At 44.7% G+C, this 15,223-nt stretch overlaps 2 protein-coding genes across 10 annotated transcripts in view; one reads left to right on the top strand and one right to left on the bottom strand.

The window, feature by feature from the left end:
* Positions 1-12,508, bottom strand: part of ralgapa1 (Ral GTPase activating protein catalytic subunit alpha 1) — a 259,513-nt gene extending 247,005 nt beyond the window's left edge. For 4 of the 6 annotated variants that reach the window (XM_078562768.1, XM_078562770.1, XM_078562769.1 and 1 more), the window contains exon 1: positions 12,211-12,485. In XM_078562768.1, coding sequence (XP_078418894.1) covers positions 12,211-12,316 — 106 coding nt within the window. In that variant the 5' untranslated portion in view covers positions 12,317-12,485. Of the gene's footprint in view, positions 1-12,210 lie in introns of all 6 variants that reach the window. The other 2 variants (XM_078562766.1, XM_078562765.1) reach the window with 2 other exon arrangements.
* Positions 12,509-12,970: 462 nt separating this feature from the next.
* brms1la (BRMS1 like transcriptional repressor a) overlaps positions 12,971-15,223 on the top strand; it is a 36,128-nt gene continuing 33,875 nt past the window's right edge. For 2 of the 4 annotated variants that reach the window (XM_078562762.1, XM_078562764.1), the window contains exon 1: positions 12,971-13,275. In XM_078562762.1, the coding sequence (XP_078418888.1) occupies positions 13,140-13,275 (136 nt within the window). In that variant the 5' untranslated portion in view covers positions 12,971-13,139. The remainder of the gene's footprint in view (positions 13,276-15,223) is intronic. The other 2 variants (XM_078562761.1, XM_078562763.1) reach the window with 1 other exon arrangement.

Below are 15,223 nucleotides of genomic sequence, written 5' to 3' on the forward strand. Positions count from 1 at the left end.
AAATTGACCGTTCTCTGCAGAAAAAGAGCGAGAACTCAGAAGGCTGTGTTGCCTGCCCACTGCCAGGGTTCGGGACATCTGCTCAGGGCTGGAGAGGAACTTGCAGTGGGAGGGGGAGGATCCAGTTGCCGTGGTCCGTGTAGGTACCAACGACATAGGCAGGACGAGGAAAGATGTTCTGCAGAGTAAATATGAGGAACTAGGTACCAAATTAAGCAGAACCTCAAAGGTCATAACTTCTGGATTATCTGAGCCACATGCAAATTGCCAAAGGGCAAATAAGATTAGACAGATGAATGCATGGCTCAAAGACTGGTGTGAACGAAGTGGATTCCAGTTCGTGGGGCACTGGCACCAGTGCTGGGGAAAGTGAGAGCTATACCATTGGGGTGGTCTACACCTGAACCATGCTGGGACCAGTGTTCTTGCAAATTGCGTAACTATGGAAGTAGAAGGGGTTTTAAACGAAATAGTGGGGGCAAGGGATCAAATGCAAGAACATGTGATATATCAAAGAGTAGAGACAAGATAAGAGAGGAAGGTATTAATGTGGGAAATGATAAACAGAACATGACAGGAAGGGACAGAGAGTACAAGTTTAAAGGTAAACTAACAGATAAGGCTAGAGGTTAAGTCAAAGGAAAAAAAAACTTAATGCTCTGTATCCGAGTGCACATAGCAGTTGAAACAAAACAGATGAACTGATAGTGCAAAGAAAGATAAATAAGTCTGATCTAGTAGCCATTACAGAGGCATGGTGACAGGATGGCATAGATTGGGACTTAAATATTGTAGGGTATGTGACTTTCAGGAAGAATAGGAAGTTTGGAAAAGGTGCAAGGGTGGCTGTGTTAATGAAAGACAATATTAGCACAATAGAGAGTGATGACCCAAGTTCAGGAAACCAGGATATAGAAGTGGTTTGGGTGGAGATGAGGAATGATAAAGGCAAGAAGTTGTTTGTGGGAGTGGTGTACAGATCCCCTACCAGTAATCACAAGGTAGGATGGTGTATCAAAGAAGAAATAGTGGGAGCTTGTCAGAAAGATACAGTGATTATCATGGGGGATTTTGATATACATATAGACTGGAACAATCAGATGGGCAAGGGTAGTGTAGAGGACGAATTCATTGAACGTTTTTGGGATAATTTCTTAGATCTGCAAGTTCTGGAACCAACCAGGGAGCAGGCTATATTAGACCTGATATTGTTCAACAAGATAGGATTAATTAATGATCTCAAAGGTGAAAACCCCCTAGCTAGCAGTGATCATAATATGATTGAATTTTACATTCAGTTTGAGGGAGAGAAGAGTGGGTCTAAGACTAGTATTTTAAACTTAAATAAGGGCAATAGGTGGGGGGGGGGGGCATGAAAGCAGAGCTAGTGAAAGTGAAATGGCAATATAAATTAAGGGGTAGGTCAATAGAGATGCAGCGGCAGACATTTAAGGGGATATCTCAGAATACACACATAGATACATTCCAATGGGAAAGAAAAATTCCAAGGGACAGATCCATCATCTGCGGTTAACTAAAAAAGTTAAAGTTGGATCAAACTTAAAGAAAAAGCATATCATTGTGCAAGGATGGGTGGCAGGTCAGAAGATTGGACAGAATATAAAAAACAGCAAGGGATGATGAAAAGATTAATAAGGAGAGCAAATTTAGAGTACGAGGGAAAGCTAGCTAGAAATATAAAGACAGATAGTAAGAATTTCCAGAGATATTTTAAAAAAGGAGAAAAAGAGTTAACAAAGTGAGCGTTGGTGCTATAGAAGGCGAGTCTGGGGAGTTAATAATGGAAAATAAGGAGATGGCAGATGAATTGAATGGGTATTTTGCATTGGTCTTCACTGTAGAGGATACAAGTAACATCCCAGAAATAGCTGTAAATCAGGAATTGAAGGGAGGGAGGAACTCAAGAAAATTACCATCATCAGGGAAGTGGTACTTAACAAATTGTTGGAACTAAGGGTGGACAAGTCCCCAGGTCCTGATGGATTTCATCCTAGGGTCTTAAAATAAGTGGCTAGTGAGATAGTTGATGCATTGGTTTTAATTTTCCCAAAATTCACAGGATTCAGGGAAGGTTCCATTAGATTGGAAAATGGCTAATCTAACTCCTTTATTCAAAAAGGGAAGGAGACAGAAAGCAGGAAACTATAGGCCAATTAGCTTAACATCCGTCATAAGGAAAATGTTAGAAGCTATTAAAAGACATTATAACAGGACACTTGGAAAAATTCAAGATGATCAAGCAAAGTCAACATGATTTTGTAAAAGGGAAATCATGTTTAACCAATTTATTGGAATTTTTTGAAATTGTAACAGGCGCTGTGGATAAAGGGAAACCGGTGGATGTACTGTACTTAGATTTTCAGAAGGCATTTGATAAGGTGCCTCATCAAAGTTTATTGCAGAAAATAAAAGCTCATGGTGTAGGTGGTAACATATTGGCATGGATAGAAGATTGGCTAGCTTACGGGAAACATTAGGCATAAATAGCTCATTTTCTGGTTGGCAGTGTGTGACAAGTGGTGTGCCACAGGGATCAGTGCTGGAACCTCAACTTTTTACAAGTCATATCATGATTTGGATGTAGGCACCGATGGTATTGTTGCTAAATTTGCTGATGACACAAAGATAGGCAGGAAAGTAAGTTGCGAAGAGGACATAACGAGGATACAAAAGGATATAGATAGGTTAGGTGAGTGGGCATAGATCTGGCAAATGGAGTATAATGTGGGAAAATGTGAGGTTGTCCATTTTGGCAGGACAAATAAAAAAAAAGGCACATTATCTAAATGGTGAGCATTGCAGAGGTCTGAGATGGAGGGGGATCTGGGTGCCCTAGTGCATGAATCATTAAATGTTAGTATGCAGGTGCAGCAAGTAATTAGGAAAACTAATAGAATGTTATTGTTTATTGCAAGGGGAATTGAATACAAGAATAGGGAAGTTATGCTTGAATTGTACAGGGCATTGGTAAGATCACATCTGGAGTACTGTATATATTGCTCTCCTTATTTAAGGAAAGGTGTAAATGCATTAGAAGCAGTTCACAGAAGGTTTACTAGATTAATTCCTGGAATGGGCAGGTTGTCTTGCTGGATAGGCTAGGCTTATATCTGCTGGAGTATAGAAGAGTAAGAGGCAACTTGATTGAAACATATAAGATCACCCTGAGGGAACTTGACAGGGTGGATGTGGAAAGGGTGTTTCCTCTTGTGGCAAAATCCAGAACTTGGGGTCACTGTTTCAAAATAAGGGGTCGCCTATTTAGGACAAAGATGAGGGGAAACTTTTTCTTAGAGAGTTGAGACTCTTTGGAATGCTCTTCCTCAAAAAGTGATTGAGGCAGATTCCTTGAATATCTTTAAGGCAGAGGTAGATAGATTCTTGATAAGCAAGGGGGTGAAAGGTTATCAGAGGTAGGCAGGAATGTGAAGTTGAGGTTAAAATTAGATCAGCCAAGATCTTATTGAATGGCGGAGCAGGCTCAAGAGGCCGAGTGGCCTACTCGTGCTCCTAAATCATATGTAAGTTTTTCTGATGCAGAGGATATTGAGTTGGAAGCTCAGCTTGGGATTGAATAGAATACCAAAATGGCTAACAATTTGGTTTAAATGAGACAATGGCTGGGTAGGGGATAGAATCTGTGGTGGGAGCCAAAGATGACGGTTTGTTTTCTCCAATGCTTAAATGGAGGAAAATTGGGCTCATACAAGATTGGATCTTGAATAAGCAGTCTAACAGATAGGGAATGGTTCAAAAGAGGGAGTAGAGATAGAAATAAAACAAAATGCTGTAAATACTCAGCTCAAGCAGCATAGGCGGAGAGAGAAGCAAAGCGGAATGCTTCAGATCAATGACATTTCATCACAACTGGAAAATGTTTAGAAATGCAATGGGTTTTAACTAAGTACATAGGCAGGAAAAGGGCAGGGGTGGGGGGGGGGAAGAATTAACAAAGACAGTCTGTTGAATTTGGAAGCTGATAGGGTAGAAGGTGAAATTAAGGGGAACCCTATCATTATTTGGTGGGGGGGTGGGAGAGGAGAAGTGTGAGCAATACAACACACAGTGGAGACTGCTAACTACAGTGGAGGGAAATTCTTGGTTAAAGGAAAAGATATATTGGATGCACTGGTATGGAAGGTGGCATAAATCAGAACAGGTCTGATGGAAATGGGAGAATCTGGAAGAGTGGAATAGACTGCTTACAGGAAAAGACCAGGAGGAATGTTAGTTAAGATAGCTGTGGGTATAAGTAGAATGTAGTACATATTGGTCCATAGCTTATCCCCAGAAATTAAGGTAGAGAATTTGAGAAGGAAAGGGCAGAATCGGAGGACCCCGTAAAAAGTGAAGAAAAAGTGGAAATTGGAAAGAAAGTTGATTAAATTTTCCAGTTTGGTGTTAGAGCAAAAACTGCACTAGTTATCAATTTACTAGAAAAAGTAGTAAAGGTAGGAAGGACTGAGCATGCATTTTGTTTTTCTAGATGTGGTCTACTCTATAATAAAGGGAGACCAAATGCAGTTTGGGTGACTGCTTTGCAGAACACCTCCAATCCACTAAAATGACCCTGAGGTTCTGGTCACCTGTCATTTTAATTCTCTGCCCTACCTTGACTCTGACCCAAGCCTCTTATACTGTTCCAATGAAGTTCAACGACAGTTCAAGGACCAGGACCTCATCTTTCAAAGGCATTTTACAGCCTTCCAGACTCATTGAGTTCAACAATTTCAGATCATAACCACCACTTCCATTTTTTTCAGACAGCAGCTGCTGGTAATGATTCTTCTACTGCCATGTCCAGCTCCCCTTGATTCATCTTTGTTTTATCACATGTCCCATTACCAACCTCTTCTGCCTTGCAGCATATTTTTTGTCATTTAACCTCTCCCCCTTTCTACTCTATCACAGACCTTCCCATTTGTTCTGTGCCTGACTTGACTATTCTAATACACCCCTTGCTGGTCTCCCCCATTCTGCCTTCTATAAAATTGAAATCATCCAGAACTCTGGAGCTACGTAAATAAGGAATTGCTGTTCTTTTCCCCTCACCTCACCTCTATGCTTCCTTAAAACAGTTACATTTCTTAACTTTTTACAGCTCTGTTGAAAGGTTATCGACCTGAAATGTTAACTTTGTTTCTCTCCACCTCGATGCTGCCTGAGCCGAGTGTTTCCAGCACTTTTTGTTTTTATTTCAGAATTCCAGCAGCCATTTTTTTTTTATAGGGAGATGGTTAAATTCTCTCTTGTTGAGATGGTCATTGCCTGACATTGGTGTGGCTTGAATGTTACTTGCCACATCAACTCAAGCCTGAACGTTATCCCAGTTTTGGTGGATACGGGCACAGACTGTTTCAGTATCCAAGAAGTCACGAATGATACTGAACATTGTGCAATCGCAGCGAACACGCGCAATCACAGTGAACATCCCTACTTCGGAGCTTGTCATGGAGGAAAAGATATTAATGAAACAGTTGAAGACAGTTGGACCTAGGACACTACTGCGAGGAATTCCTGCAGCAATGTCCAGGGACTGAGAAGACTTAACTCCAGCCACAACCATCTTCCTTTGTGGGAGGAAGGCTTAAAAGCAAACAGTGTGAAGTGAAAAGTAACTTCGATGGATGTGCCTTAGCTATAATTTGATAGGAAAGAGTGGAACCAAACAAGAACAGTTCTCTTTTTCTGGGAAATGTAGAAGAGGGATTGGAAAATGGTGTGGTTGACAGTGACAAAGGCTGCACAGAGATCAAGGGAGGTGAGGAGAGAAAACATACCACAGTCACATTCACATAGAACAGTTACAACATACTCATTCCAAATCTCACTGGCTTGTTATTTTAAAGAATATGGATGACAGTAACAGTGTAAATAGGCTCTCCCTTAAATCTTATCAAACTGACATAAGACAGCAAACATAGAAGAATCAAACCACAACTGGCTAGAACCAATTGGTTAAATGCCCAGAATTACATAAAAATTGGAACTTATTTGTAGCCAAATAAACAGTAATCCTGGTCATCACTTTTTGTGCTATACAATCTTACACAAGTTAAATTCTTAAATTTTTTTGCCAATGAAGAAAAGTTTTAATTTTTTAGCATTTCTGTTTTTGTTGCACAATTATGGCAAGCAGTTCATTTCTGAGTGCAGGGCCAATTTGGAATGCTGTGTTTGCATGCCTTTCCAGATGCAGTATTTAGAATCATAGATTCCCTGCAGTCACAGCAGTACATCTCTATCATACTGGATCTCAAAACATAACTCACCTCCCTAGTTAGTTGCACCTTCCCACATTTTCAGATTGCCTACATTTGTAGAACAACTGACTAATGCGGGATTGCAACTTAAAGAACTGTTAAAGGAGACTTATCTCCTTCAAGTATTTTTAAGAAAGGTTCCCTGCAGCATTTCATTGACAAGAAGAAAACTTGTTTCCATGGCCTTTCCAACACAGATACACCAGTTGCTTAGTGCACAAGGTCAGTCCAAGTTAGTTAAATTGCAAATCTTCATTCCCTATAGAGGAATTATCTGGACATTTTTGTCAAGGCCTTTGCTAATATCAAAAGCAGCATCAAGAATTTGACACACATAGGATCACTACCTATCCTACAACTAAAGGTTAGTAAACAAAGGTTAAAACTTAATAAAGGTTTAAACTTTACAAAGTATTACAAATATTTATAACACAAACAGGTGATTTAGCCTAACAGGTCCATGGAATGTTTATGCTCAAAACAAGTCTACTCCAACCCTATTTAAAAAAATCTAACCCCATCAACTTATCTTTCTATTCCTTTCTTCATCACGTGTTTTTTATCTCACCCTTGAATGCATGCACCTATGCTATTCACCTCCATTACTCATTGTGGTAACAGATTCCACATTCTAACCATTCTCTGGGTGAAAAGGTTATGAAACCCCCATGAGATATATTTGTAAATATCTTATATTTACGGTAACTACTTCTGGTCTTGCGCACGAGATGAACAGTCTGACAGTGCGCAACAGACAGACAGTGAGCAAGTATGAGCCAGTGACAGAGCGAGCCAACAGAAAAAAATTAATAGAAAATCAATCAATTCACTTAGAAAACAGTCAGAACAGCATTTCTGTCTTTAGGGTACTTGATCAAGGAGATGCAAGAAGGAACTAAAACGGCCAGGTGGATTTTTAAATGACAGTTGCGATAATGAAGCAATGAGGAGGCAGAGAGGAGGAGAGAAAGAAAAAGTGATTAAACTCAAAGCACGTTAAGACAGGTTTTCATAACCTGTGAAATTAGAGGTTCAATTTCCACACCAACGCAAGCAATCCATATTGCCATTCATTTATCTCGTGATAAAGTTCTACAGGATCCATTGATGCTAGTATAACATACTGAGCTTGCATACAAGTCAATAAAATTGATTCAATCACCTGGAATATACTGGAGTGGTCTAGGTGCCTTTCTTATATTTATAAATCTGTTCTACTCTATTATTAATTGACAATCAAAGATATATTCCAAAGTTATCACAATTGGAAGCCAAGTATTACAGAAAGAAACATCAATGAGTGCAATGTTTTGGGGACAGGAAGTATGCATTCGTAAATTAGTTTATCAAGATTGCAGTAAGATTGGGTGCAGGAAGCAGTGTCACTTTAGGGCACACAATCAACAAGAAAAACCCTCAGCACCTAGTACTCTTCAATCAGCCCAATTATCTAATCTTTTATTTAAAGTCACACTTTCTTGCACATAAAAAGGGGACTGGCCAACAATAACAACTTGCATTTATAGTACATTTAAAGTAGTGAAATGTTCTAATGTTCCTCACAGGAATGTAATCATGCAAAAAAGAAATGTACAGTCAAAAAGGAGACATTAAAACAGGTGACCAAAGGTTTGGTCAAAAAGGAAGGTTCCAATAACCATCACAATGAGAGGTGGCAAACATTATGGAAGAAATTTCAGAGCGTAAAGCCTAGACTGCTGAAGACATGGCCACCAAGGTGGGAAGTCAGAATCAGAGGAGCAGGGTTCTGAGGTCTGTAGGACTGGATGAGGTTAGAGAGTTAGGGAGGGGTGAGACATTTGAATTATTTGAGTAGTGAACAAATGTTTTCTGATTGTAGAGAATTATGCAGTGGATGTTGGCCAAGAGTTGGTATTAGGACCATAGCTTTTCTGATTACATATAAAATGACCTGGACTTGGGTATAGGAAGTATCATTTCAAAGGTTGCTGATGATACAAAACTTGGCAAAATAGTAAATTCTAAGCAGGATAGTGACAAACTTTGAGAGGACATAGACTGGTGAAATATCCAAACACGTAGCAATTGCAATTTATTGCAGATAATTGTGAAGTGCTGCACTTTGGAAGAAACAACATGGCGATGCAATCTAAATAGTACTATGTTACTGGGGGAATGGAGGACCCTGGAAGTGCATATTCACAAAACCTTGAAGGTGGCAGAGCAAGTTGATAAGGCAGTTAAGAAAGCATTTAGGATATTTGGCTTGAATGCCAAAATAAGAAAGGTATGCCAAACCTTCACAAATTTTTGGTACCACACTTTAGGAAGGCCTTGGAGTGGGTACAGATGAGGTGTACCAGAGATGGGAGATTTCTGTTATGTGAAGAGATTAGAGAAGTTGGGATTGTTCACCTTAGAACATAGAAAGGTTAAGGGAAAACTGGAGATAATCAAAATTATGAAGGGTATAGCAAGTCGGGAGAAACTTTCCTCTGCCAAATCCATCAATAAGAAGCCACAGTTTTAAAATAATTGAAGAAAGAACTAGAGGTGAAACGAGGAGAAATTATTTCACAGAGGGTTGTTATGATCTGAAACACTACCTGAAAGCACAGTGGAATCAGATTCCATAAGGACTTTCAGAAAAATACAATGGGCATGTATTTCAAGAGAACTAATTTGAGGGTTGTGGGGATAAAGCAGGCTGTAGGATTAAAATGGACAACTCTTTCAAAGAGCTGGCATATTGGGCTGAATGTACACCTTCTGTGCTGCAAGATACTACATTTGCTAAACCGCAATACTGCCAGATTGACATTTTTACTGAAATTAAATTTAAGTTTTCTATTAATGCTCTCAAAATATAATGAATATTGACAACAGCAATGGATAGGTAAAACAAATTTCCATTTATGTAGCATTTTTCACATGCTCACAACCAATGAAGTACTATTGAAATGTTGTGGCTATTGCAGTGCATGAAGTGCAGCAGACAATTTGCACACAGCATGTTCCACAAACAGTAAAATGGCAATTAACAGATAATCTGTTTTACTAAATTTGGCCAAAGGATACACGTTGGCCAACACACCAGGGAGAACACTCCATTTCTTCTTCAAAACAATGCCATGCAGTCTTTTACATCCACCTTAAAAGGTGGACAGGGCCTCAGTCTAACATATTTTCCAAAGGACTGGACCTCAAACAGTGCAGCATTCCCTTTACATTGAACTGAAGTATTTTGGACTTCAGCCCACAACCATCTTGATCAAAGTTGAAAGAGCCACTGCTGACACTTAAAGCAAATGCAGCAATGTTTTCCAATGGCAGAAGAGAAAGTAGGTAAGCTCAACTCCTCTCCTCATTTGAAGACTAATACTTTCGCTGTAGTTCCAGTCAGCTGACAATTTATTTACATCGTCTAGTTGGAGCTTTAATTCTTCTATTCAAGACAAAACACGGGGTTACCGGGCCAGTTAAGCTTCAACACTGGCCCAATGTGGAAACTTTCCCAGGTCTATCCTGTCCAGAAAAAGCAGGACAAATCCAACCCAGCCAATTACTGCCCCATCAGTGCACTCTCGATCATCAGCAAAGTGATGGAAGGGGTCATCACAGTGCTATCAAGGGGCACTTAGTCAGCAATAACCTACTCACTGATGCTCAGTTTGGGCTCTGCCAGGCCCACTCAGCTCCTGACCTCAGCACAGTTTTGGTCTAAACATGGACAAAAAAGCTGATCTCAAGAGGTGAGATGGGAGTGACCGCTCTTGCCATCAAGGCAGCATTTGACAGAGTGTGGCATCAAGGAGCCCTAGCACAACTGGAGTCAATGGGAATTGGGGGAAAACTCTCCAGTGGTTGGAGTCATACCTAGCACGAAGGAAGGTGGCTGAGATTGTTGGAGGTCAATCATCTTAGTCCCGGGACATTGCTGCAGAAGTTCCTCAGGACCCAACCATCTTCAGCTGCTTCATCAATGGCCTTCCCTTCATCATAAGGTCAGATGCGGGGATGTTAACTAATGATTGCACAATGGTCACCACCATTCGCGACTCCAGTTCATGTCCATATGCAGCAAGACCTGGACAATATTCAGGCTTGGGCTGACAAGTGGCACATAACATTTGCAACACACAATGAACATCTCTATTTGGAGGGAATCTAACCATCTCCTCTTGACATTCAATTGCATTATCATCGCTGAATTCCACCCCCTATCAACATCCTTGCGATTACCGTTAACCAGAAATTGAACTGGGTCATCTATAAAGATACTGTAGTTACAAGAGCAGGTCAGAGACTGGAAATTCTGCAGAAAGTAACTCACCTCCTGACTCCCCAAAGCCTGTCCACCATCTACGAAGCACAAGTCAGGAGTGTGATGGAATACTCTCCACTTGCCTGGATGAACGTGGCTCCAACAATACTCAAGAAGCTGAACACCATCTAGGACAAAGCAGCCCTCTTGATTGGCACCCCATCCACAAACATTCACTCCCTCCGTCACCGACGCACAGCGGTGGCGGTGTTCACTTATCTACAAGGTGTGCTACAGCAACTGACCAAGGCTCCTTCGACAGCACCTTTCAAAGCCATGACCTCTAACATCTAGGATAAGGGTAGCAGATGCATGGGAACACCACTACCTACTTACACACCATCCTGACTTGGAACTATAATCGCCATTTCTTCATTGCTGCTGGGCCAAAATCCTTGAACTCCCTTCCTAACACAACTGTGGGTATTCCTACAACACATGGACTGCAGCGATTCAAAAAGGTGGCTTACCAACACCTACTCAAGGGCAATTAGGGATGGGCAATAAATGCTGGTCTAGCCATATACACTCACATCTACTGAGCAAATAATTAATAAAAATTAAATTTAAATGTCTGAAGGTTCATCAAAAAGTCTCATCCTGCTTTGCTAGCTGAAAATTATATGCAGCAATACTAAAGTGATACTGTTGATGCACCTTGAATCAAACACATCTCAGCACACCACTGAAGAGAATCAAAAACACTCAGCGTGCTTGAAAATGTAAGGAATGTGGAGGCACCAAAATAGAAGCCTAATTTAAAGTAAAATCAACAGTTCAATGATAATGAGCATACTCCTTTTTCATTCTATACATTTTCAGCTGTTATAAGTTATAAAGTTACTGATCAGTTTTGTAAACATTGTTTATGTTTTATTTATTGAAAATCAAAATATAACAATTTAATAAAACATTTTAAAACTGTAATGAATGATAATAAACATTTAGAAACAGACATTCAGCTCTAAATTGGCCAGGGTGAAGACAGTGGAGAAAGATAGGAAGTAGTGCACATTTACATTTTCCTGGCTTAGCTTTTAACCTTGCATACAGAAAACCACCCGAATCTTGAGAGTTTATTTAAGCACAGTAGAAACCCAATTGCTTCCTGTTCAGAGTTGATAATCCGTTTAACAAACAATAATTTCATTTGAACGGTGGGGCGGGGCGTGTTTATTTTCCAGAGACCTTTTGAAATACAGTAAGGCATTTTTACACAATTGAGACAGTTGTCTGGGCAAAATACTCCAACTTCTACAATGATCAACAGAGGACTACTCCCGTACATTGTCAGGGGGGGAAAAAAACTTACATTTCTCTGATAGCGAGATTTAAAAATCAATTACATATGAAAAAAAAACTTTGTTCATTATCCAGCCTAAAACAACACTTAAAAAAATTCCTGCAACCCACGTAACAGCACGGCTCCCATTTCCCACCACAGTAATTCAGACATTATTAATGATTTCTACTTACAAGCAGACTCAACATCAACCTCCTGCAAACAAAACTGGATTAACCCCGAAACAAGGGCTCCCCGTCATTATTTCACGTCCTGTATCTACCACGACTATAAATTGCCTCCAGTGTTGCTTCAGTGAACATCTGCGCGATACCTACCGATGACAACCCTCAGGTGCTTCAATCTGGTCAGAACATCTTTCTTCGGATCCACGACTTTCTGTGTGGATTTTTTCACATCCCCGTGAGGCTTTTTGGAAAACATTCCGCTCCTTGGATTAAGAACCAAACACCACTCCCTCCCACCTTCCCAACGTTTCCTTTTCTTAAATGTCGATAAAAAATAAAGATAAAGGTCGGGGCCTAATAACAAACAAACTTGTCCAACATGCCAACCCCATGAAAGCAGCCGCTGAGTGAACACAGCCCAGTTATTAACCGTCAGTGGGCAACATGGCGGGTCTCAGCAGGACAAACAACCGGCACGCTCAATCAAAACCAGAGCGCTTCCAGCACACTTAAAGCCAAACAGTTCACACAAGCGCTCACAGAGCGGCCTTGGAATCGAAGTTTGTGTCCATATGAAGCTGTTACCGCTAAAACACGAACTGTTTATTGTAAAAATGGACTGCAATCCCGACGGTTGTCTATCGACTGTTCGGTCGCTATTTAGTTATGGCTGTTATCCCGCAGCTCCAGAGGAGGATTAGGCGCGGAGGCTCCAGGGAGCCGTAGTTCTGTTTGTTCAATGGTGAACGGGGGAACACAAATCCATGGACTACAACTCCCAGCGCTCCGCGCGTTTCGCCCAGCTGCAGAAGGAATGGATTTGCGGGCTTCCATTCGATCCGTCTCGGCCCAGCCCTCCGACACGCCGATTGGGGCCCTGGTGATGACGGCACAAATCTCGCCCACTCCGGGCTTGCAAATGGTCAATCGGACTGTCGATTAACCGAGACATTCAGCGTTCCCTTCCGTTCCGATCGAATTGAGTCGAAATGCGATGTTGGGGGCACTGTGAAGCGTTGGTATAATTAAACTAAAAAGCGGTGTTTTTCATTTTGAACTTATTACAACTTGCCGCCAATATGCCTGTCCATTCCAGAGATAAGAAAGAGAACAATCACGAAGACATGGACGTTGACTACCCGGAGAATGAAGGCAGCAGTTCAGACGATGAGGACACGGAGAGTTCCTCCGTCTCTGAAGATGGGGACAGTTCAGGTGTGTAAAGGCCAGGAAAAGCCACAACTGTGGAGCTGACCGGGCCGGGCCCAAGCCACCCGCTCGCATGTATCGCGGCTGGTATCGGGGTTCACAGTTGTTTATCAATTTTGTCACGTTTATTTGCAAAATGTAAAAAATAGGTCCCAAATACGACGCAATCCCCCCTCCTCCCCCTCTCCCCCCAACCCCAATCCCCCCCTCTCCCCCAACCCCAATCCCCCCCTCTCCCCCAACCCCAATCCCCCCCTCTCCCCCAACCCCAATCCCCCCCTCTCCCCCAACCCCAATCCCCCCCTCTCCCCCAACCCCAATCCCCCCCTCTCCCCCAACCCCAATCCCCCCCTCTCCCCCAACCCCAATCCCCCCCTCTCCCCCAACCCCAATCCCCCCCTCTCCCCCAACCCCAATCCCCCCCTCTCCCCCAACCCCAATCCCCCCCTCTCCCCCAACCCCAATCCCCCCCTCTCCCCCAACCCCAATCCCCCCCTCCCACCCTCACTCCCCTAAACCCCCCAACCCTCCACTCCCTCAACCCCCAACCCTCCCCTCCCTCAACCCCCTCCCCCACACAAGACCCTCCCCGCTATCCCCTCCCCCAGCTATCCCCTCCCACAACCCCCATCCCCCTCCCGCAACCCCCATCCCCCTCCCGCAACCCCCACCCCCCTCCCGCAACCCCCATCCCCCTCCCGCAACCCCCATCCCCCTCCCGCAACCCTCCTGCAAACATCCCCCTACTGCAACCCCCCCTTTCCCCCCTCCCGCCACCCCCCTTTGCCCCCTCCCGCCACCCCCCTTTGCCCCCTCCCGCCACCCCCCTTTGCCCCCTCCCGCCACCCCCCTTTGCCCCCTCCCGCCACCCCCCTTTGCCCCCTCCCGCCACCCCCCTTTGCCCCCTCCCGCCACCCCCCTTTGCCCCCTCCCGCCACCCCCCTTTGCCCCCTCCCGCCACCCCCCTTTCCCCCCTCCCGCCACCCCCCTTTCCCCCCTCCCGCCACCCCCCTTTCCCCCCTCCCGCCACCCCCCTTTCCCCCCTCCCGCCACCCCCCTTTCCCCCCTCCCGCCACCCCCCTTTCCCCCCTCCCGCCACCCCCCTTTCCCCCCTCCCGCCACCCCCCTTTCCCCCCTCCCGCCACCCCCCTTTCCCCCCTCCCGCCACCCCCCTTTCCCCCCTCCCGCCACCCCCCTTTCCCCCCTCCCGCCACCCCCCTTTCCCCCCTCCCGCCACCCCCCTTTCCCCCCTCCCGCCAACCCCCCTTTCCCCCCTCCCGCCAACCCCCCTTTCCCTCCTCCCGCCAACCCCCCTTTCCCTCCTCCCGCCAACCCCCCTTTCCCTCCTCCCGCCAACCCCCCTTTCCCTCCTCCCGCCAACCCCCCTTTCCCTCCTCCCGCCAACCCCTTTCCCTCCTCCCGCCAACCCCCCTTTCCCTCCTCCCGCCAACCCCCCTTTCCCTCCTCCCCCCTCCCCCACCCCACCTCCCCCCTCTCCAGAACCCCACCTCCCCCCTCTCCAGAACCCCACCTCCCCCCTCTCCAGAACCCCACCTCCCCCCTCTCCAGAACCCCACCTCCCCCCTCTCCAGAACCCCACCTCCCCCCTCTCCAGAACCCCACCTCCCCCCCTCTCCAGAACCCCACCTCCCCCCCTCTCCAGAACCCCACCTCCCCCCTCTCCAGAACCCCACCTCCCCCCTCTCCAGAACCCCACCTCCCCCCTCTCCAGAACCCCACCTCCCCCCTCTCCAGAACCCCACCTCCCCCCTCTCCAGAACCCCACCTCCCCCCTCTCCAGAACCCCACCTCCCCCCTCTCCAGAACCCCACCTCCCCCCTCTCCAGAACCCCACCTCCCCCCTCTCCAGAACCCCACCTCCCCCCTCTCCAGAACCCCACCTCCCCCCTCTCCAGAACCCCACCTCCCCCCTCTCCAGAACCCCACCTCCCCC

Source organism: Cetorhinus maximus, chromosome 18 (assembly GCF_964194155.1).
Source record: "Cetorhinus maximus chromosome 18, sCetMax3.hap1.1, whole genome shotgun sequence".
NCBI classification, from domain to species: domain Eukaryota; kingdom Metazoa; phylum Chordata; class Chondrichthyes; order Lamniformes; family Cetorhinidae; genus Cetorhinus; species Cetorhinus maximus.